The sequence below is a fragment of the Berghia stephanieae genome, chromosome 11, assembly GCF_034508935.2.
Source record: "Berghia stephanieae isolate SIO BIC M18660-M18661 chromosome 11, UCSD_Bste_1.3, whole genome shotgun sequence".
Taxonomy (NCBI): Eukaryota; Metazoa; Mollusca; class Gastropoda; order Nudibranchia; family Aeolidiidae; genus Berghia; species Berghia stephanieae.
Window position 1 is genome coordinate 41,109,517 of NC_088370.1, and position 25,500 is coordinate 41,135,016.

Genomic DNA, 25,500 nt, shown 5'->3' on the forward strand with positions numbered 1-25,500 from the left:
ACACCGACTACATCCGTAGTTTACCCGTGTTACTTTTACTCTATGCCTATTTATTACATTTTTCTGACACAAATTATAGACGTAGTATCAAAGCTAATGTTTTTTTGTGTTTACATGCTAATGGGAGTTGAATAAAACTATCTATGTACGGGTTCATTTTTAATACATATTTTTTTCCAATTTTGAAAAGTAGCAAAAAACTCTAGGATTGAGTGAGTTAACGGCGAAGTTAGAATTTGCTCTTCGATGATATGACTAAAAGGTATTACTATTATTATTCATCAAAGTGTGATCACAGGCCTCAGAAAATGGTATGGGCTGCCTGAAGCCGGTGATCGTAAAATACTAACGAAAGAGTGAAAATGGAGAGGCTTCGTATGGAAACCAAACAGACAATGGACGTTTCGGGTATAAACCCTTCGTCAGCACACCAATACACAAATAAACGTGGAAAACAAATAAAATATAATGAAAAATAACTTGTATCGTCTGTACTCAATGGTGGTTGCAGTATCGGACTTCTGTAAAACCGCATTATATGTTGTATAGAATTGAGCTTTTTATATAGCGCAATATTCACTCAAAGCGCTTTACAAGGGATCCCTGGCCAGCAGCAACATTTTACATGTAGGACGGGACATGAGGCCTGTTAGGCGATGTTACAATTTTCTTCGGACAGAGACAACGCTGTTAACGGCCAGGTACTCATTTTACACCTGAGTACGATGAGAGAACGTGAGTAAAGAGCCTTCTCCAAGGACTCAACTATACGCCGAGCTCGGCTCGAACTCAGGACCTTCCGATCTGAAAGCGATTGTCATACCACTTGACCACATAGCCGCACTGGTAATATAAATAAATGTATTCGTTCAGGCCTTGGTCACACCAGACTGGCTAAGATTATATGTGACCCATCGTCTCAAAACGGTATTATGTCGGAACGAACAAAATGCTTAAAAGCCGAATTAAATGTTAAACTGGTCAAAAATATAAATTGTTGGCATTAGCACCCTAAAATATGGTATCCATTCTCCTCAATAAAACATACAATCTCAACACAAGTCTGATATTTCTGGCTATAAATTCAATTTTCAACATCTTAACTATCCCGACTTAATACTGTTTTGAGGCAAAGGGTCACATATAATCAAACTATTTCACTTTCAGAGATGCTTTCACAACACCAGAATGCACTGTAGTGCCCCCTGCGGAAGACTACAAATTCGAATACATCTCAGGGAGTAAGTCATTTCATTCTTATATTCTTGTTTATCCTAACATCATTTATTGTGTGTGTTTCTGAGTGTTATATATATATATATATATATATATATATATATATATATATATATATATATATATATATATATCATGGACAGCTATACCGAATTGTGTGTATGTGTGTGTGTGTGTGTGTGTGTGTGTGTGTGTGTGAAATAAGATATTACGTACATGTTTTCATGGATTCGTGCAATTGCTTGTCAATAAGAGTAGCTTAAATACCATGTGAAAGAAAATGTTCAGATTTAAAAATTCCCAGAAATAACCATACCTATGATCATCAGAAGCATTCAACGATATACCAATTGAATTTAATAGTCTGAAGTCACGTCGCCCAGCAACGGCGGCCGTCATGGTTCTAAACAAAGAAAATCTGTACTTTTTATTCTTCATGTTGGCTAGAACTTTTCATATGTCTTGTGATCAGAATGTGTAAAAGTCAAAACATGATCAGATTTATGTTTTTCCCCCTCTTGAAACGCTTTTATGCGTATATCATGTCATACGGCGTCCGCCTTTGTTCCGATGGTTTAGAGCCAGTTACTAAGTTACCATGCGTCATTACGAGGGAAGTGACGTTACGACCGTTGAAGCGTATTAAAAACGTATTCATCAAATTCGTATATTTATAAAGTTATAAAGCTCCGTGTCGATTGCATTTTAAAAAAGATTTATATTTCTAGAGTATTTGTTTATTATAATTTCAAACTGTTCCATGCATTAATGCCCCTAGAACAATTATTAGTGTTATATTAGTGTAGAATCAGACATAAAGTAAAGACCTAACGTCCTTTTCATTTAATGACACGAGGGTGAGTCAAAATGTAATGGGACTCTGCTTATTACTTTAAAACAAATTAATTAAATACCATACATCATCTCTCAAATTAAAGCTTGGTATTAGCAGAGTAGAATGCTACTTATCAACATAGCCTTTGCCTCTCTCGATAGCCACGCTCCCAACTTTTATTTGAATCACTGAGTAGACACTACTTGGACGGCCAACACGAGATTTATCAGATAAAGACAATGAGATGCCTCTCATTTACTTCTAAAACACAAGATAGTTGAGTCCTTGGAAAAGACTCTTTACTCACATTCTCTCACCGTACTCAGGTGTAAAATGAGTACCTAGCCGTTAACAGCGTTGTCTTTTTCCGAAAGATTGTAATATCGCCTAACAGGCGTCATGTCCCGTCCTACAAATTAAATGTTGGTGTTGACCAGGGACCCTTTGTAAAGCGCTTTGAGCACATTTAGTGAATATTGCTCTATATAAAAGCTCATTTAACATTTTAAAAAAAGATACACATTAAATCCACCTAAAACACTGCCTATACAAAATATCTGAGTTTTATAAATTTTCCCAAGGCGCTTAAAATGTTACTCGAGGTTTCTTTTTCAAAAACAAGAAATTCATTGACAGTTTTCTGTTTCTGACGGACATCCATGGGGGCAGCCATTTTGAACTGCTATAACTGGCAATATTAAATTTTGGTTTAAGGAGTACATGTACACGTTCAATGGAGCCAAATATCACGTCAGATAAAAAAGAACTCAGTAGGAGATTTGTCCCATCACTATTGACTCAGTCCCGTATTATGACACAACAAATGAATAATTTATAGTAAATCGCGTAATCTTAAAGCCCAATATTTGCAGGCCTGATAACCCAACTTGTTATGGGCTCATTCTTGTAATGAAAATACTCTCAACCCAACAAAAAAAAAAATGTTCATTACAACAATGTTAAATAAAGTCCAAATTACGTTCGGTTATCAGACCTGCAAAAACGTGCTCGTCGCTCAAGCCCATATTTTCATTTCCAGCTCGCCGAATCACGCTAGCAACTCTTTCATCTGGTGCCACCCTGCTGGATTTTGAGCTGACGTCACAGTACACCATAACATGTGTGGTCTCTGATGGATATAGGTAAAATTCTCACCATCAACTCGTCATCATTTCAAGGTGCCTTACTTCCAAACGTGGGCGATCATCCCTTTCCATCCATCTCTGTCGTTCGTCTGGTTGTCTCTACATTACTTCTTCTTTGTGTCCAGTTCCTAATGTTGTCCAACAATTCATCTTCTGTCTTCTGCTGCTCGCTTTCCATCTATCAGTCCTGTTGTCAACAGCTGGCTTCTCAATACCCGCTCTTCTCATATATGGCCAAAATTAAACCTTGCTTGTCTTCTTCTACGATGAAGAAAAACTAACACGACATGCCAAACTTTGTCTGCGGTGAGGTCAGCTAAACCTCATCTTTTTTTTTCCCACCTCCTCGTCCATAACTTATATAGTGACATAATAGAACCCTGATTCGTTGGTCAAGAGAAGATCAGAAATCCTTATATTCCGTGATTTTTTGGTCCATTCCGGACGCCATGAGTCACATACCTAACCACGATGATAAAAATCAAAATATGGTTCTACAAGGTTAGATTGAAATGTCTTGACGCAGCTCTTACACTTTCAAAACTATAATAGAAACCAAATTGATAAAGGTATCAAAGCAAAGGATAGTTTTTGTCCTTTCAGTTTATCATTCTATATATCAGCATAGTCACAGTTCCCATCCACACAGAGCCGCTAACGACGCACCAATAATTGCATCGCGTCGAAGAGGAATTCGCGTGACAAACTTTGATTTGATACCATCAATCGCCTCCGTCTTCTCCTCGCCATCACAACCAAATAATTTGTTTACTTGGGGTGGTTCTTTAGTCTTAAGAAAAGTAAAAAATCGCTTGGAGCTAAATCGGAGCTGTAATGGGGAGTTCTACGACTTCAAGAAAACTTCATATTTCAAATGTGATCATGCGTTTGTGTAAGCATTTTCGGTTTCCGACGGGCTCATAACTTTCTGTCACCCATAACTTCTCGAACAATATATTAAACTCTTCCCTATGAAGTTCCAAGGCCTTGCGAAGCGTCAGATCCTTTTATCTGCCTATTAGCTTGATCTAGTTTGCCAATCTGTTCTTGATTTGTTTCGCTGATGGCAGTTTGTGGACCACCACCTCGAGTATGCTCATTGACGTTGGAGAAAACAGCATCGGTTCCAGTAAAGCAAATAACCTACCTTTCACCCTCTCCCTCTACAGGAAAATCGTCACATTTGTTACGATACTAAGAAGTTTCTTAATCAGATATGTTTTGTACATAACAACATTTTATGAAAAATCTTTGTTATATAAAGCTTGTAATGCTGCAAAAAATATGCATATCTAGTATGTACTTATTTGTAATGAATTTGAGTGTAAAAAGTCAAGTTCTGTGTTAGGTAGGTATAACAGTTTTGGGAAAAGCATGAATGTGGTCGGTAAGGAGAGAGTTATTTTCAAATACCAAACAAGTTAGTAACTAAGTTACAGCACGCTGTCTGTTGCATTATTTCTTTTATGATTTATTCGACCGATTTGTTGGGATAAGGTTTAATAGGATTCAATAATCTGGTGTCACGTTCGCCCAGCAACGAGCAGCTTGATTCTAAATAAAGAAAATCGGTACTTTTTATTCTTCATGCTGGCTAGAACTTTTAATTTGTCTTGTGATCAGAATGTGTAAAAGTCAAAACATGATCATAATTATAATGTTTTTTTTTCCTCTGGATACACTTTTATGCTCGTCGGATAAATATTTAATAAAGGAGTCCGCCATTGTTCGGATAGTTTAGAGCCAGTTACTAAGTTAGCATGCGTCATTACGAGGGAAGTGACGACATGACTATTGAAGGCTATTACAGCGCGCTGTTTATTGCATTATCTCGTGTATGATTTCTTCGCCCGATAAGTTGGGATAAGGTTTAAATCAGATAAGATAAATTAAATCAAGAAATATCAGCTAAACAAAATTTGGTGACGTAATGAATGGAAGAATAAGTTAGGCACATTTTCATGTATTGTTCATACTGGTAAATTCTAGATCCATATAGTCAGAAATATTGAATGGGCGTCAAGACTTTTCTGTCAAGCCGAGTAGATATGGTCTGATAGGGCACTAAATGAACGTTGTGAATCGTATCATCATCGTCATCGTCAGTATTATTATTATTATTATTATTATTATTATTATTATTATTATTATTATTATTATTATTATTATTATTATTATTATTATATTCTTCTTCTTCTTCTTTTTCTTCTTCTTCTTCTTCTTCTTCTTCTTCTTCTTCTTCTTCTTCTTCTTCTTCTTCTTCTTCTTCTTCTTCTTCTTCTTCTTCTTCTTCTTCTTCTTCTTCTTCTTCTTCTTCTTCTTTCTTCTTCTTCTTCTTCTTCTTCTTCTTCTTCTTCTTCTTCTTCTTCTTCTTCTTCTTCTTCTTCTTCTTCTTCTTTCTTCTTCTTCTTTCTTCTTCTTCTTCTTATTATTATTATTATTATCATATTAATATCATTATTAATATCATCATCATCATCATCATCATCATCATCATCATCTTGATCGTCACCATCACCGTAGTCCATTGATAATAATACTTCTTTAAATTCAAGGTCATCTGTAGGCGAGGTACTCACCATAAATATCGAAGACGTGAATGAAGCTCCAAAGTTTGACGAAATAGCCTATTACTGTGTTCTAACGGAGAGTGACGTGAGTATAATATAATCGGTATTGTATAGTATCGTGTCTTTTAAGAGCTATTAGACTTCAAAAACCAATAAAAATCTATCTATCTATCCATCCATCCATCCATCCATCTATCTATCTATCTATCTATCTATCTATCTATCTATCTATCTATCTATCTATCTATCTATCTATCTATCTATCTATCTATCTATCTATCCATCTATCTATCTATTTATATGTTTATCTATTTATATATCTATTTAACAATCTATCTGTCTATCTATCCGTCCATCTATCCATCCATCCAACCATCAATCAATCTATCTATCTATCTATCTATCTATCTATCTATCTATCTATCTATCTATCTATCTATCTATCTATCTATCTATCTATCTATCTATCTATCTATCTATCTATCTATCCATCTATTTATCTATCTATCAAACTATCCATCTATCTATCTATTTATATTTTTATCCATTTATATAACTATTTAACAATCTACCTTTCTATCTATTCTATCTATCTATCTATCTATCTCTCTCTCTCTCTCTCTCTCTCTCTCTCTCTCTCTCTCTCTCTATATATGTATATATATATATATATATATATATATATATATATATATATATATATATATATATATAGAGAGAGAGAGAGAGAGAGAGAGAGATAGTTCGAAGATGACGTCACTCAGGTCTTTGTTTTTGTTTTTTGCCATCCGCGTTTATGAGTAATGCTCACTGAACTGCATTAACCTGACTATAAACGTTCATGGATGCACACAGTTTTGTGTGTTGTTCCGTTATACTTCCGGATGGCAATGTTATGAGCTTCTTAGCCAAGCGCATACTATATATATATATATATACATATAAATATATATATATATATATATATATATATATATATAATATATATATATATATATATATATATATATATATATATATATATATTCCCCTTCCAGGCTGGCGTGTCTACCTGTGACATCGATGCAGTCATCGTGGATCCAGAAGGAGACTCTATCACCTCTGTTGGATTTGTAGCAGGAAATAACAGTGAAAGATTCCGGTAAGTATGTTAGAAATATTATGTCACTTATTTATTATTGAAAAAACTCAGTTTTTTTCGGTCATATATGCCGAAACCCATGCACGCTGATGAAAGATGTGATACAGGGGAAAATAGAGGGCAAACGAAGAAGGGGAAGACCTAGCCTTACCTATATAAAAAACATCCTAGAATGGACAGAGATGAATGGAAGGGAACTATATGATACCGTCAACCTAGCAGTGATTGGGTAACTGTCTGTTTGATCTAGCTGAAAGTACTTTGCGATAGACTGGCGTCCTATCCAAAAGGTGGCAAGCAATTGGTATTTTTCGTTTCACGGTGAGAAAAAAAAAAAAAGCACAATGGATAAACTCCGGCCGACTCCATGAGCCTAATGCCTCTAAAGACTACAAGGGGCAGCGTGGCTCAGTGGTACAGTCTTTGCTTCCTACCCGAAAGGTACCGAGTTCAATCACCCGCCGCTGCGTTGTGTGGCCTTGAGCCAGTCACCTCGCCCTAGCTCACTTTGCGGCGCTGCTCTGCGGCTGACGCCTGGGTTATTCCAGTCTTCCCTTGGAATAGACCCTAAAGACAAATTTCCCCTTGGGGATGAATGAAGGGAATTTATTTATTTATTTATTTATTTATTTATTTATTTATTTATTTATTAATGATATCATTCTTTAAGTGTATTTGTGACCCTCCGCCTCGAAGCGGTATTAAGTCGGGATTTGGAAAACGAAGAAAACCGGTTTTAAAGTGGAAATGGTCAAAATGATCAAATTTCAGTTTTTGGTTGTTTCAGAAACTACAATCATTTTTCTACATGAAAACATAATAATTCAACATAAACAATGACGATAAGTTATATAAATTTCAAGTTTAAAAATGCAACTATCAGTGACACATTCAAAACGAGAGTTGACTTTCTCTCAGAGAGCCACCCTTTCCAAAGCTTAGTAATACCGAGTCTTTTTCTCCACCAATAAGATGTAAGATATCACAGCAAAGGGCGTGTCTTTATCTATCTCAGAGAAAGCATGGCTGTTTCCACAATTTCATGGTTCAACCAATAATGAACTTTAAAAACTGTAAACAAGTCTAGGTTTTTCCCTGACAACCTTACAAATAAATGATTCTGATTGGTCAACGCTCATCACATGCGCTGTGGCTGTCGGCCATAATGCTCGGGGGATGCTTCATGACGTCAGCATGCGTGTGTTACATACGTGTGTGTTTGTGCATTTTGATACACACCACGTGCTATCATGTCTTTGTCTAGCTGCATTTGATCGAGGTGAAGGTCCTCCTTTGTCCCTCTTTTTTTATCCATGAAATTATAGGACATGCTAAGACTTATTAGGACAACAGTTGCCTAATCTTACACGTACAGAGATTGTTGTAGGATAAACATTTAATTTTAAGTACAAAAGCAGAATAATAAATAGAGCCTTCAACAATTAATGAACTCCCGATGGAAATACGTGTAACTAAAAAATGAAATGGATGTATAGATAAACAGACAGAATGACAAACCTATTAATGGATAAATAGATAGGTAGATAGATAGATAGATAGATAGATAGATAGATAGATAGATAGATAGATAGATAGATAGAGATAGATAGATAGATAGATAGATGAAGAGCGGAGAGAGACAAACACACACACAGAGAGAGAGAGAGAGAGAGAGAGAGAGAGAGAGAGAGAGAGAGAGAGAGAGAGAGAGAGAGAGAGAGAGAGAGATGTTCGTTTTGTCGTGCTTTCTTTGTATACTGAAAGAAAGGGGTGGGGGGGGGGGGGGGTCTTTTTAGACAATGAACAATGTGGGTGAACGCTAAGGAAAACTTGAGAGATTCAATAACATGTTTTCATGTAAGTCACTACACAATAAGCCCCACCCCTCCTCCTCAAGCTGTCATCTGACTCAAAATGGAAACAATGCAATGATTGATTTGACCAGCCCATTTCTTTAATTGCAATCTCATTGGTCAATATGTTTCCAGTTGATTGACTATGACTTACTTTGTAACAAAATGCTTTCTTTAAACTATCCCTACAATTCTTTGCTCCGCCTCCATCCCTTTCTTCATGTCTACCTCACTCTATCCGTCTCCCTTTTGTTTCTTTCACACATGCAAACACACACACACACACACACACACACATATATACAGGTTTCAATCTTTATTCTATTTCCCTCGCGTCCTCTTAATGCAGTCTCTCTCCCCTCCCCTCTCGCTCCTCTTTTTCTCTATATCTCTCTCTTTCTTTCTCTCTCTCTCTCTCTCTCTCTCTCTCTCTTCCTCTCACATGTGTGTGTTTGTGTGTGTGTGTGTGTGTGTGTGCGAGCGTGTGTGTGTGTGTGTGTGTGTGTATTTTACTCTCTCATTCTATCTCTTCCTCTCTAATCCTCATTCTTGATAATTCTTTCCCTGCCCACCCGCTTCACGTAGTTTCAAAACTGTACTTTCAAATTATAAAACCTTCTTTAACTTTTGGCATTTTGAAATCGTATTTTCTCTATTAAATAAGACAAAAATTTCACATTATTAATTCTTATTTCATTAATTCTTTATTTAAATATCAAAAATTCTTGAAAAAGTGAGCAATTGTCGGCATTTTTTCCCCAGTGTTTTATTTGTTTAAGAACATCTTACATAATAATGAATAACTACAAAAGTAATAATTGGATTGTTTCAAAAATTTGTATGTACATTATTAGATGTATAATCTAAGCTCATGCCAAATTTCACTATTCTCGTCAAATTTTCGATGTCCGTATCTAAGGAGTTATCTTTACCCATTGATTTGACTGTGCGTGAAAACGGTGCCTCACTTCAAAGTCGATTTTCTCAAAACTGGGTTTTCACACTCTCCCTACTTCAAACTGTCATATCTCGGCAATGAATAATCACAATTGTATAAATTTGGTATCAAATTTTAAAGCATAAAATAAGCTATGATTGAGTACCAAAAACCCAAAATTGAAAAATCCGACTTAATACCGTTTCGAGGCGGAGGGTCACATTTTGACTTTTTCCCCCCCAGATACGACCGGTCCAGCACCACCATCACCTTCAACGTTGACTACGATATCGACAGCAGTGGGTCCAACTTCCCGTCCTCCGTCATCCTTCAGCTCGCGGCCACAGACAGCAACGGCGTCTCGGGAACGGTTCCCGTCTATTTCACCATCCAAGACTCCAACGATAACACGTGTGACTTTGGAGCCAATTCTGTGAGTGGAATAAATCCCTTACCACATCAATTTTGAGCTTTGAGCTTTTATATAGAGAAATATCCACTAAATGTGCTCAAAGCGCTTTACAAGGGGTCCCTGACCAACAGCAACACGTAACATGTAGAACGAGACATGACGCCTGTCAGGCGATATTATATTTTTTTTCCAGACAGAAACAACACTGTTAACGGCCAGGTGCTCATTTTACACCCGAGTACGGTGAGAGAATGTGAGTGTAAGTCTTTTCCAAGGAGTCAATTATGCGCCGAGCGAGGATCGAACTCAGGACCTTCCGATCCGAAAGCGATGGTCAGGCCACATAGCCGCATCATCCATCTGTAGATAGTATGCGCTTGGCTAAGAAACTCACAACGTTGCCATCCGGAAGTATAACGGACCAATACAAACAACTATGTGTAACCGTAAACGTGTATTGTCTGGTTTGGTTAATACAGTTTAGTGAGAATAACTTACAAACATGGATAGCAAAAAACAATAAGAAAGGCCTGAGTGACGTCATCTTCGTTCTATCTATATCCGGCTGGCAGATGTCCTGAGTATTTATCTAAACACATAGCACTTAACGTCTATTTGACTGTCCCTTTGGCCGAATTTCACATATCTATATTATATTATCTATTGTCAAGAACGTTATAGGACATTAGTAGGCTGACACGTCGTCGACTTCTTACCACCACCACCACCACCATCACCGCCACCACCACCACCACCACCAGAGGGGGAGAAAACATTTTAAATCTGATCATGTTTTGACTTTTACACATTCTGATCACAAGACATATGAAAAGTTCTCGCCAGCATGAAGAATAAAAAGTACAGATTTTCTTTGTTTATGGCAGCCGTGGCTGGGCAACGTGACATCAGACTATTGAATCCAATTACAGAACTGATCTAACATTTCATATTGCAGGTCATCCGAGATTCGGCCAATCAAGGGACACCCCTACGGAGCATTGCTACCTTGGTTGCTACAGACGCTGATTTGCGCTCCCCTAACAACGTAGTGACATACGAACTCGTAAGCGCTAATCCGTCCAATGCTCTCAACTACCTCCAGGCATTCTCTGACGGACGCGTTGAATATGTTGGTAAGCATTTATCTGGTCATTGTCAACTCTTGTTTGATAGAAGAGGATAACACACACACACACACACACACACACACACACTCACAAACAAAAAGAGAAAATAGTAGAAATACAACCTACAAAAAACTCCCAACAACCCTCCCCCCCCCCCCCCCCCCCAAATAAAAAAATACCAACAACAACAAAAGAAAATAAAACAACTCAAAGACAGCACAACAACAGACAACAAAAGAAAAAGGGAAAACAAAACAAAACAATCCACCCCCCCCCCAAAAAAAAAGATTTAATAAAATAAAATAAAAACAATTTAAATAAATAAAAATAAAAAACAAAACCATACAACATACAGTTTACTATAATACTTAATTTAATATAATATGTAAATGTCAAGAACTTAATATGTCTTATTCTGCACACTGTCTGAAAAAAAACCCTCACCAATAACAGAAACAGAAATAACCACATAAACACACACACACAACATACATACACACAAACACACACACAAACACGCACACATGTACACGCCCACCCATAGTAACTTAGTAACTGGTTCTAAACTATCGGAACAATGGCGGATGCCCTCATAAAAAACTTCTCCGACGAGCATAAAAGTGTATCAAGAGGAGAAAAACATTATAAATCTGATCATATTTTTGACTTTAATACATTCTGATCACATGACATGTGAAAAAGTTCTAGTCAGCATGGAGAATATAAAGTACCGATTTTCCTTGTTTAAAACCAAGCTGCTCGTTGCTGGGCCAATGTGACATCAGACTATTGAATCCTATTGTATATTATCTATTGAGTTATGCTGACGCCAATGGTATTTGAGGAACGTGCTTTTGAAATATTAAAGGAGAAGTTCATCTAAAATATTCTGTCTGAAGTCTTGACTTGAAGCACTCAAGACCAAGAGAGAGTTCTATAGAGTGATGGTTCCATATTGATAGTGTCGCAAAGAAAAATGTGCATTCCAGGAATGGATGGATGAGTGAGGCTGAAGGAGATCCAACTTTCAGACTATTGAATCCAAGTTCGTTCCTTCTATATTTTATTACTTTTCACAGGCTTGATCCCCGAATCAAACCACGGCACGACCTACAGTCTGACCATCCGTTGTAAAGATGGAGGTTCACCATCGTTGTCAGCCGAGGCCACGGTTCTGTTTACCTATGAGACGACTACTACCACTACGACGACCACCACCACGACCCCCACCACTGTGGCCATCACTACTGAAAAATCTAGTGATGACATTTGGGACAACGACGGTGAGATTCACTTGATTGTAAATGATATAATGAGCATTTGATGATTTATATAGAGCAATATCCATTAACTCTCTCCTTACCGATCATATTCAGTATTTTCCCAAAATGGGAGGCATACCCAGCAGAAAAATTGATTTTTAAAAAACTCAAACAAGCTCTCTACAAAACAACTTTATGTTCTTATTAATTAAACCAAGATCATTTTTCAAAGTTTGTGATGTATCTACAAAATAAATCTGAATAAGAAAAATGTATATTGTGTCGTAACAAATGTGACGATTTTGCTGTAGGTGGTAAGGAGATGGTTAAAAGTGCTCAAAGGGGTCCCTAACCAGCAGCAGAACTTACTACGTAGGACGAAACATGACGCCTGTTAGGCGATGTTACGATTCTTATTTCCCCTACACAGACAGCGTTGTTTGCTGCTAGGTACTCATTTTACACCTGAGTACGGTGACAGACTGTGAGTAAAGAGCCTTTACCAACTATGCGCCGTTCAGAGCGGTCCTCCAGCTTAGGACATTCTAGTATTAGTCGTAGTATCGTTCGGCTACACTTCTATGTTCAAGGTATCAATCCAGGTTCGGAAGTCATCATCACATTTGTTGATGGTTTCAAATCTCCCTTCCAGTTTTGTCTCTGGGCAGTCTAGTACGAGGTGGTTTGCATCTTGTGGTGCTTGGTTGCACTTTGGGAGGTTGGTGATTTTTGGAGCTCTCATTTGTGCATGTTGGCAGCTGTTCTTGTATGTCTTGACCGTAGTCTATTTGCAGCTACCCAGTATTTTCTTGGTTGATCCTGTAGACCTGGGAGACTTTTACAGGGATCTTCAATTAGTTCCCCTCCTGTTGGCTTATTCCTTTTCCATTCCTCGCACCAGGCTTCTTGCGTGTTGTAGTTTTCTTTCTTTGATAGGTAGAAAGGTGAACTAGATTTTAGTCTTGATGTTGGGGGCGCAGTTTTGTATAATGGTTTGCAGAGGACCTCCACGATTTTCTTCAGCTCTGGATATCCATTTCTGTGTTGTATCCTCTCTCCTCAAGTGGGATGGTGCTATAGCCCTCATGACTGGCAGCAATTGTGTTGGGGTTGATTTCAGGCATCCAGTTACTATTCGCATCGAGTCTCTTAGTTTCACATCAACAATGTCTGTGTGGGCACTTCTCGTCCAAACAGGAGCACAATATTCTGCCACACTGTAGCAAAGGGCCAGGATTGATGTTCTGAGAAGAGTTTGCGATGATCCCCATGTTGTTCCTGCCAGTTTTCTGAGTAGACAATTTCGTTTCCCTATCTTTCTTGCTGTACCCTCAAGATGGACATTCTGATTGTAGGCGAGTCTCATACCACTATATCACATATTATAAATATCATGTTCACAAAAGTTGGATCTCCTTCAGACTCACTCATCCATCCATTCCTGGAATGCACATTTTTCTTTGCGACACTATCAATATGGAACCATCACTCTATAGAATTCTCTCTTGGTCTTGAGTGCTTCAAGTCAAGACTTCAGACAGAATATTTTAGATGAACTTCTCCTTTAATATTTCAAAAGCACGTTCCTCATATTCCATTGGCGTCAGCATAACTCAATAGATTATCTACAATAGGATTCAATAGTCTGATGTCACATTGGCCCAGCAACGAGCAGCTTGGTTTTAAACAAAGAAAATCGGTACTTTATATTCTCCATGCTGACTAGAACTTTTTCACATGTCATGTGATCAGAATGTATAATAGTCAAAACATGATCAGATTTATAATGTTTTTCTCCTCTGAAAACACTTTTATGCTCGTCGGAGAAGTATTTCATAAGGGTGTCTGCCATTGTTCAGATAGTTTAGAACCAGATACTAGGTTACTATGCGTCATTACGAGGGAATTGACTTCACGACTGTTGAAGCCTATTGTAACATTTAATTTTCTTAGAATACTCATGTCAACTATTTCTTGTTCAACGCCATTGAACACTTTCGGGGAAGATTGGAGCTCTATAAAGTTTATTTATTTATTTATTTATGAAGATGATGGTGCATCATATAGAGGATTTCCGCAATAAAGGATTAACCCTCTCGTTACCAGCCATTTACAGGACTTTCCCCAAAACGTCACACCCAACTAACGCAAAAATATATTTTTTTATCACTCAAATACAATAGCAGGGAAGTTCTTGCGATACATAATTTCTTTAGCAAAACATACTCTACAACACACTGTTCATTTTCTTTAAATTTTATGATGTAAAAAAGAAATTTGAAAAAGAAAAATGTTGGTTGTATCGTAACGAATGTGGCGATTTTCCTATAGTTGGTAAGGAGAGGGTTAATGTGACTATTCATACAACATTGTTTCTCATTAATTCAACAGGTTTCGTCGCTGTCTTCGCCATCTTAATGGTAATTCTCGCAATCGGTTTGTTGCTGGGCCTTTACTTTCTCCTCAAGATGTGTGGCGTTTGTGGGCCCGTGGGGGGTGCCGCTGGTGCTGGTGGAGCATATGGTGCGGGTGGCATGAGAGGGGCTGGTGGTATGGGAGGCTTTGGAGCCTTGAGTTGCTGTATGCCCAGGTATTTCAATCAAAAGTCAGCCTTTCCTGCGTAATAATTCTTCTTCTTGTTCTTCTTCTGCTTCTTCTACTTCTCCTTCTTGTTGTTGTTGTTCTTCTTCTTCTTCTTCTTCTTATTCTTCTTCTTGTTCTTCTTTCTTCTTCTTCTTCTTCTTGTTCTCTTCTTGTTCTTCTTCTCTTCTTCTTTCTTCTTCTTCTTCTTCTTCTTCTTCTTCTTCTTCTTCTTTCTTCTTCTTCTTCTTCTTCTTCTTCTTCTTCTTCTTCTTCTTCTTCTTCTTCTCTTTCTTCTTCTTCTTCTTCTTCTTCTTCTTCTTCTTCTTCTTCTTCTTCTTCTTCTTCTTCTTCTTCTTCTTCTTCTTCTTCTTTCTTCTTCTTCTTCTTCTTCTTCTTCTCTTCTTCTTCTTCTTTCTTCTTCTTCTTCTCTTCTCTTCTTCTTCTTCTTCTTCTTCTTCTTCTTCTTCTTCTTCTAGTTGAAGAAGAAGATGAAGAAGAAGAAGAAAAAGAAGAAGAAGAAGAAAAAGAAGAAGAAGAAGAAGAAGAAGAAGAAGAAGAAGAAGAAGAAGAAGAAGAAGAAGAAGAAGAAGAAGAAGAAGAAGAAGAAGAAGAAGACAAAGAAGAAGAAGCAGAAGATGGGGATATTTGAGTAGAAGGAGAGAAGGAGGAAGAACTGAACCTTCAAATAAATAAATTTCTTTTCAATTTTTAAAAAAAATCTTAAATTCAATTTGCTCTATCTATCTAGAAAATAAAAGTTACAGAAGTCAGGTTGATTTAATATTATTTACTCTTTCCTCAGAGAGCCACCTCAAAAAGTTCGTCCTTACCAACCAGATAATGTGTGAGTTATTATTATTATTACTAGTAAAAAGCCCGCAATTTCTCGGGGAAAGAACAATTTTCATTCGATATTGCCAGAATCATTTTCTTGATTAGCTTGATTACGATTAGATGCACATTTTAATCGATGTGTTTGTCGTCGGTGCCATGTTTTATCCGGCATGATTTTAGTTTATCAGTCAGTAGATATCAATATCAATAGGTCGCAAGTCTTTACCACGCTTTACTTGGGAGTGCTTTGCACTACCTTCAATACTTCACAAATTAAAATGGCGGCCGAGAATCAAAACAATGGTCAAATTAGACATTTTAAACTTTCACAAATCTATCAAGGTTTGTTCTAGAGCTTTTAAAACGCTTTTATATGATGACCAATTGAATAAATAAACGCCTGACAAAAGATCAACGGTGAAAATACAAATTGAATGAATACTGGGGATGTAGAAGCTTTCGGAATGTTTCCCCTTTACTTAACTTATGTGAGGTCAAATGAAAATCTGAAGCGGACGCGAAAAATATCAAGTCCCCGAATCTGTCTACTTTGTTTGTTCGGGCTAGAAGCTAGACAGATCTAATTGACAGTTTGCCGAAAACGTTTAACTAAATATTTCCCAGGGCAATAATTATCACATCGATGGCATAAAAACGACAGTAATATCAGCAGTAATATTCGTTGATGTTGTTAATCGGTGAAAGTTGTTTAAAATTTCTGTAAATCCGAATACCGTCATGTGATCAAGTGAATTATATCACTATGAATGCCACGATTTGCTGAAAAATGCCAATCTGACAGTTCCTAGCAAACGTACATACCCCCTCTCCCCCCCCCCCCATTTGCTCAGGAATTCCTCTACTTGATGGACACCCCCCCTCCTTTTTTTTTTTCTTCCACGCAACCACATTCCAAAACACATACACACATATGTATACACCACACACACACACACACACACACACGCACACATAAACATGCACGCAATGAGAACACACTACTACATATCACTGATCACCGCTAAATCAACACAACGGAAGTAAGGACTCTACTGGACAGATAGTGACTTCGGTAAATTTTTTATGATATCTGTTTGACTTAACAAACTTTCAAACTGACTTTAAATTATAAAAGGAAATCAAGTTATCTGTTTATCTATCTGTAAAAAATACATTTCTATTTTTCAAATCTTTCAGTAGAGTTGTGCGCCTTATCAATTTTTATATTGACTCAAATAAGCACAATGTTCTCCACAAGGCTATATTTTATAAAGAAAGGATTATTATTATTATTATTATTATTATTATTATTATTATTATTATTATTATTATTATTATTATTATTATTATTATTATTATTATTATTATTATTATTAGCAACATCAGCAGCAGCAGCAGCAGCAACTGAAGCAGACCGAGCAACAGTAATAGTATTTGCATTAGTAGTAGTAGTAGTAGTAGTAGTAGTAGTAGTAGTAGTAGTAGTAGTAGTGGTAGTTGTAGTAGTTGTAGTAGTAAGTAGTAAGTAGTAGTAGTTGTAGTAGTAAGTAGTAAGTAGTATTAGTAGTAGTAGTATTAGTAGTAGTAGTAGTAGTAGTAGTAGTAGTAGTAGTAGTAGTAGTAGTAGTAGTAGTAGTAGTAGTAGTAGTAGTAGTAGTAGTAGTAGTAATAGTATAAGAAAAATAATGTTTGTTGTTATTGATTTTTTATGTAATGAAATGCCAATAATAATCCAAATACACTCCTCTCACTACCGATTTCAATCCAATTTCCAACAGATACAGACCCGATCCCATCAATGACATGTACCATGAATCCAGTTGGAAAACGGGTATGTCACAAACACCACTTGTTTGTTGGTTTTTAACTCTTTCCTTACCAGCTATTTTCATAATTTTCCGCGAAACTTCGCATCCACCTCACCATTCTTACATACATTTTAGCTATACAATATTGTTAGGCAAACTGAGCTCTAAAACACAGTTTCAAGTTTTTAGGTCTATAAAGAAATATTCTTTAAATTTTGTGATGTACAAAAGTAATAAAAATGAGAAAATTGTTAGTTGGATCGTAACGATATATATATATATATATATATATGACTGAGCATTCACAATGATATGTCAATAACAAGAATAAAATGTTTTTCTTTTTTGTATTTTCATTTCTTTCCTTATACACTTACTTTAATCTATTTCTCCACTTTTAATAATTCTGTCTCAAAGAGCATGCATTGAGTAGGGTCCTATATACTATTAGATACTTTGATTTTATGTCCGTTTAAGGAACACATGGCCCATTTTAAAGCCTCGTTACCGATATAATATCATTATGATGAATGAATTAATGTCTTTTTCAAGTAAAAGAAATGTGTGATATAGAAATGAATAACATAATTTAATCTAAGATCTATCTTTTGTTATTTCGCCCAGGTGACGGTTGGGAAAATGGAAAGATAAGAGGAGGAAGCAGGGGTTCAGACATTGTGACAGTCTATGGAGGTCGACGCGCTCTTCCACCACCTCGACATACAGACTTTTAGTTGTCAATGATTCAAAACATGTAAATGTTGCTGCTCGAAGCTCGAAGGAATAAATAACAATGTGAAATGGAATGAAAGCGTCATGTTCGTAATTGAAGCTTACATTCAATTTCACATTGTTATTAACAATTCAAAACACAAAGTCTTGTTGTTTTGACAATAGCAAGACATCAAACAGTAACTGTTATCAAATATTCTCGGTACCAGAACTTTTGATAATCAAAAATTTGAGATACAAAGATATTTGGTTTTCACGAAAACAAGACATACATTTATCATATTCTATATATCGTCTTGAATATTTGATAATCAAGAATTTGAGATACAAAGATCCTAGGATTTTACACGAAAACAAATCTGTATACTTTACTAGGAACATTTCTCAGTATTCTGGGGTAATAACATAAAAGACATTATAAATACCCATTTTTAAAATAACCAAATTGTCCTTACTACGTGTGGAAATAATGGTTTAAATTCCTTTTTAGACCAAAGGGCTAGAGCTCAGGTGGTCGCTGGTTCGGATAAAAAAATCCTTTTTAGGCTAGCTCTGGCAAATGAAATTTGTTTTCAAGAAGATTTATAGAAATATAAATCTTTATATAGTTCTAAGGTTTAATCAAAAAATTCGTAATTCTACTGAATTTCCGTAGTAATGGGCAGGTATGCGATAAGGAGACGGTATACAGCTCTAGTTGTCATAGAATTATAAATACACGTGTATAGATGTTAGTAAAAAACACATGCTGTCTCTTGTTATCCAGCATTATAAATACACGTATATGGAATTTAAGTTTTAATACTAAAAAAGCACATACTGTCTCTTGTTATCCAGAATTATAAATACACGTATATAGAATGTTAGTTTTGATACTAAAATAAAACACATGTTGTCTCTTGTTATCCAGAATTATAAATACACGTATATGGAATTTAAGTTTTAACACTAAAAAAACACATACTGTCTCTTGTTATCCAGAATTATAAATACATGTGTATAGAATTTTAGTTTTAATACTAAAGAAAAAAAAACACATGCTGTCTCTTTTTATACAGAATTATAAATACACGTATATAGAATGTTAGTTTTAATACTAAAAAAACACAGGCTGTCTCTCGTTATCCAGAATTATAATTACACGTAGGGCTATATAGAATTTGAGTTTTTATACTAACAAAACATACATGTTGTCTCTTGTTATCCATAATTCTTCACTCGCAGACTTTTAGTAGAAAAACATAAAGATTTCTAGTTATCAAGAATTCCAGACCCGTATACTTTAACTCTCTCCTTACCAACCATAGGAAAATCGTCACATTCGTTATGATATAACCAACATTTTTCTTATTCAAATTTCTCTTATACATCATACAATTTAAAGGAAATGAACAGTGTGTTGTAGAGCATTTTTTGATAAAGAAATTATGTATCGTAAGAACTTTGACGTCTACTGCTATTGTGTTTAAGCGATAAAAAAAATATTTTTGTATTAGTTGGGTGTGAAGTTTTGGGGAAAATCCTGAAAATGGTTGGCAAGGAGAGAGTTAATACTCTAACACTTAAAATACATCAGTGCAGATGGTGACAAAAAGTGAAAAAGGAGGAAATGTTTGAACGATTGCCTTCAAGCCCTATTTTTACTGCTTCAACCACCACATTTAGAGCGAATGAGATGATACATTATCATTGATAGTCTAGCTAATTTCTGGAGAGTGGGAAACTGCACATATTCGTTCCACCACACACCGAGTATAGCTAATTTCTGGAGAGTGGGAAACTGCACATATTCGTTCCACCACACATAAAGTATAGCTAATTTCTGGAGAGTGGGAAACTGCACATATTCGTTCCACCACACATAAAGTATAGCTAATTTCTGGAGAGTGGGAAACTGCACATATTCGTTCCACCACACATAAAGTCTATCACGGCCAGTACCTTTGATTGGGAGTGCAGGGGGGGGGGGTGTAATTTTTAACGATATATATATATATATATATATATATATATTATATATATATATATATATATATATATATATAACGCTATTTTACTGTAGTAAACGTGTAAAAAAAGCGTTAGTAAAAAATTAAAACACATCAATACTTTGGACAGAACTTTTGGAATGCAGTATAGAAAGACCATTACTATCAATGTTATACCTCTACAACTTCTTCCGCTCCCGCTCGTGTGTGTGTGTGTATGTGTGTCTGTGTGTGTATGTGTGTGTATGTGTTTGTGTGTTTGTTGGAGAGAATGTTTGGGTTTTCACAACTGTTATAAAACGTCATCTTCATTTTGAAGTTTATATCATATCATTTTGATGTTTGTATATAATTATGTTATTAATGTATTTTTGTCTATCTATCTATGTATTGTATTCTAAATTCCAAACATTGTAACCTAATGACAAATTGCCATTTTTTTGGACAATAAAGATTGTATTATTATATAAACTTTATGTTACCAAGACAATGAGAAACATGGAATCTGTTTATCACGACAAATGGACATAAACTTTTTACTTTTGTTGTACCCAGTGGCGTGGCATGCTTACAGTATAAGGTGGTGCCAGAATCAGAAGAAAAGGACTTTAAAACATGCTATATTTGTAAATACAAAAGAAAGAAAAAAACCCCAGAGAATATTTACTCAAATAAGTAAGAGGCGAAAATATTTACTATTTCTCAGTTTTATTTTTTAAAAATACTGTAATCCATTTTTAAAATATGGAAGCGGTGCCAGGCCCCAAAACAACCAATATAGCCACGCCCCTGGTCGTGCCTAATAAAGACTCAGAACCTTTTGGCATCTATAGTTTCACTCAGCATAACGATATATAACTCTACAGACATTATGACGATTGAGAATATATATAGGCTTGTAATCGTAATCATACCATGGTCACCTTGACATTGACACAGAATTTCAGTTATCACACCTAGGCATACCGACTTTTTGTATAAATGGAATGAAGTTGATGTAACTCAGGTCTTTGTTATTGTTTTTTGCCATCCACGTGTATGAGTAATTATCACTTAACTGTATTATCCAGACTATAAAAGTTCATGGTTAAACAGAGTTTTGTGTGTTGATCCAATATACTTACTTCCGGATGGCAATGTTGTGAGTTTCTTAGTCAAGCACATACTGTATATAACGGACCAACACACAAAACTATGTGTAACCTTGAACGTTTATAATCTGGTTAATACAGATTAGTGAGAATTACTCATAAACGCGGATGGCAAAAAAAAAAAGCAATAACAAAGACCTGAATGACGCCAACTTCATACTATCTATATGTGCGACTATGTCTTCTTGTGGTAGGACACTCGCATTAGGATCGGAGGCTTCTGGTTTCGAGGTCCCTCTCTCGTCGGATCATAGTAGAATCCTTGATAGAGGCTCTTCACTCATCTTCTCTCACCGTTTTTATGTGTAAATTGAGTGCCTGCTCGTTAACAGCGTCGTCTGTGTTGGAAAAAAAATGTGCTATCGCCTAACAGGCTTCATATCTCGTCCCAAATTTATGCTAAGTTTTGCTGTTGTCTAGGGACTGCGAACTTACTGTAGTCCACGGTTTTCATCGAGTAACGGTCCCAACCGTCCCTCAAGAATGAACGGTCCCAACGGTCCCAACTTCCAACGGTCCCTCGAGAATGTTCAATGTCGAAAAGGACCGGTTCTAGGAACAGGAACCGGTCCTTGCGGTTCTCATTTCCCAGGAACCGTAGAACCGTGGTCCTTAAGCTTGCCTAGGACTGCCCGCACTACTAGGGACCCATTGTCAATAGCTTTCAGCACGTTTAGTGACTATTGCGCTATATAAAGGATCATTAAAAAAATAATTAGTGTATTTATTTTTAATCCGCCATTCCTGCTATATCTCTGCATTTTCCACGATACATATTAATGATACATATTAACACTGAGGCCATTTTGTTAATTGATAATATGGCTCTAAAGTAGATACCAAAGTACAAGTATACAGGGTTACAATTGCTAAGTATAATAATTATTCCTACAATAATATGGACATACACTAATATACACCTAGCTCAAATTGCGGTGCTGCACTGCGGCTGACGCCTATATTATTCCAGTCTTCCCTTGGAATAGGCCCTAAAGACAAATTATTTCCCCTTGGGGATGAATAAAGGGAATTTTATTTGATTTCATTATGTTATATTAAATAAGTATCTACCGATAATCGACCAAAACTCGCCCCAAAAAGAGTCCTAAGCCTATTGAAAAATGTGTCACCTTAATCTATTGTTATAAGACAAATATGCGTTTTTACACCAAATTTGTATTTTAAAAGTTTTTTTTTTTGCCAGTTTACGATAACACTCACTGAATGGGAAATTGAGGGATCGAAGCGTTTCCACTCCTGCTTATCTTTATATTTTTTTGTTTGTTTGTTGCTTTAGGTCTCTTCCAACACAATTGAGGTTATATGAGAGACCGCTGAAACAAAAAAACAAGCAATCTAACAAAAATAGTACAAATGTCAATCAAAATCATAACCTAAAGATATCATAAGCTAAATTATAAATAACCAAGAACAAACAGGCAGAAGATTTACAGAAAAAAAAATATCCCCTGTCAAAAATACAATCACAAACCAAAGAAGCAGGATAGGCTAGTAAAGAGAAGAAGAAACGACATCACTATCGGATCGTACACCCATGCGAACATCATAGGTATATGATTCAAGGGTGATGCTCCCATCCAACCACCCGCGCTTATCTTTAGATATTATAATATATATTCCCAAAACATTTTCCCGTTATATTCTCGAATTCGTATAATATATAAAAATCTTCGAAACCGTGGTGATAATTTATTTATACATATTATGAATGTATCATAGAAGAGGGATTGTAATAAATGTGACCCCTCATCTCAAAACGGTATTATGTCGGGATGGACCAGATGCTAAAAAGTCAAATTATAGTTAAACTGGTCAAAAATATGAAACGTTGCTATTTAGCACAGTAAAATATGATATTTCTTCTCGTCTATAAAGCATATAAACTCAACTTAAAGATGAAATTTCTGGCTACAAATTCCATTTTCAGCATTTTAATCATCCCGACTTAATACCGTTTTGAGACGAGGGGTCACATATTATGGATTGACAACAAACTGGGACGCGTAGGAAAGGTCGATAATAATGAAAAACCTACATCTATTTTTTATTTACATTTTCGGTTGTTCCCCTTTAGTAATTACTGTAATAAAATCGCGTAGGTACAGAGCCAAGCACTACTTTTCGTGTTCCTTTTGCTTTTTTGTGTTTAGATATTATGTTTGTTTTATTAGATATATATATATATTTCCGTTCATTTCTTGTAGAAGAATACAATTGCTGTACGTAAAGCGACGTCTTTTTCTGATTCATCCAAAAATATGAAAATTTGGTAGACATATAATATGATTTTTATGTATGAATGAATTTTGTTTGTTTGTTTTTGTTTTTAAGGGTTTTACGGCGCTTGCAACACATTTAGGTCATATCAGCGCCAGTAAAAAGGAAGAAAATGGGATAGTAAAAAGTTCTAGAATTACAATTAAAGCACAAAAGAAAAGGTAAGACAAAGTGGAATTGGTTCAAATAGGGAACAGATGTAGATTCCAAGAGCATACCGTTAAAGTACTTAGTTTGAGATCACCTCAAGGAATTTACCCAATGGAAACCGTACGGTGCTCTTATTGGCTAACCAACCAGCGGCCTCGATGAGAAAAATATCCGCCATTGAGACATGGGCTGGGAATCGCGTTACTATAGTAAACAAGGGCTGATCGACCGTTCATGAAATCTAAGAAAATAACTTTCTGCTCGCTCGTTTAACTCAAAATTATTCAAAACGATGTCTCTAAAATGATATAAATGTGACTTCTTAAGGGTTTCTTCACGGTCAAAACCACACAACATTCTATTAATGATTACGTCCTAGGCAATAAGGTCAGACGATGATGTGGTGGTGGTGATGATTGTAGTTGTAGTAGTAGTGGTAGTGATGATGATGTGGTGGTGGTTGTAGTTGTAGTAGTAGTGGTAATGGTAATGATATGGTGGTGGTGGTGGTTGTAGTAGTAGTGGTCGTGATGATGATGGTTGTAGTAGTAGTGGTAATGATGCGGCTATGTGGTCTAGTAGTATGACACTCGCTTTCGGATCGGAAGGTCCTGGGTTCGAGCCTCGCGCTCGGCGCATAGTTGAGTCCTAGGAAAAGGCTCTTTACTCACATTCTCTCACCGTACTCAGGTTTAAAATGAGTACCTGGCCGTTAACAGAGTTGTCTTTATAACAACAAGCAATAATCATTTTATATAATTATTTCTCATTTTTACTTTTTAGAAATATAAATATTAATTTATTAATTTATTTGTTTTGCAATCTTTTCAATTTTCAATTTATAGTGACAGTTTTAACTATTTTACAGTGTTGAAATTATTCATATTATAAAGCGCAGCTCTGGTTATAGAGCTGCTCCTTTTTTATATATATACATCCTATTTCCATTGTATTTTTATCTTATGTGTAAATTATAACACGTCTGTACAAAAAATTTCCTTTTTGGGATGCAATAAAGTATTATTATTATATTATTATTATTATTATTTGTCCGAAAAATTGTAATATCGCCTAACAGGCGTCATGTCCCGTCCTACATGTTAAGTGTTGCTGTTGACCAGGGACCCCTTGTAATTCGCTTTGAGCACATTTAGTGGATATTGCGCTATATAAAGCTCAGTTTTTTTAATTTTTAAAGAATTTTTAATACATTTTTCCAATTTTGAAAAGTAGGAAAAATGTCTAGGATTGAGAGAGAGAGAGAGAGAGAGAGAGAGAGAGAGAGAGAGAGAGAGAGAGAGAGAGAGAGAGAGAGAGAGAGAGAGAGAGAGGAATTAACACTTTCCTTGCTAACTAAACGAAAATCGTCACATTCATTACGATATAAGAGTCCTTTTCCCTTTTCATATTCAGAATTTGTTTGTATATCACAAATTAT

General features: G+C 36.0%; 1 protein-coding gene across 1 annotated transcript in view; it reads left to right on the plus strand.

The window, feature by feature from the left end:
• The window catches only part of LOC144957002 (cadherin-99C-like), a 39,567-nt gene extending 20,058 nt beyond the window's left edge, over window positions 1-19,509 (plus strand). Inside the window, exons 9-19 of the mRNA XM_078887911.1 lie at window positions 1,168-1,241; window positions 3,111-3,213; window positions 5,772-5,871; window positions 6,824-6,927; window positions 9,961-10,150; window positions 11,085-11,262; window positions 12,336-12,539; window positions 14,910-15,108; window positions 15,904-15,945; window positions 17,714-17,766; window positions 18,368-19,509. Of these exons, the coding sequence (XP_078744037.1) occupies window positions 1,168-1,241; window positions 3,111-3,213; window positions 5,772-5,871; window positions 6,824-6,927; window positions 9,961-10,150; window positions 11,085-11,262; window positions 12,336-12,539; window positions 14,910-15,108; window positions 15,904-15,945; window positions 17,714-17,766; window positions 18,368-18,477 (1,357 nt within the window). The 3' untranslated portion in view covers window positions 18,478-19,509. The remainder of the gene's footprint in view (window positions 1-1,167; window positions 1,242-3,110; window positions 3,214-5,771; window positions 5,872-6,823; window positions 6,928-9,960; window positions 10,151-11,084; window positions 11,263-12,335; window positions 12,540-14,909; window positions 15,109-15,903; window positions 15,946-17,713; window positions 17,767-18,367) is intronic.
• The last annotated feature ends 5,991 nt before the right edge of the window (window positions 19,510-25,500 follow it).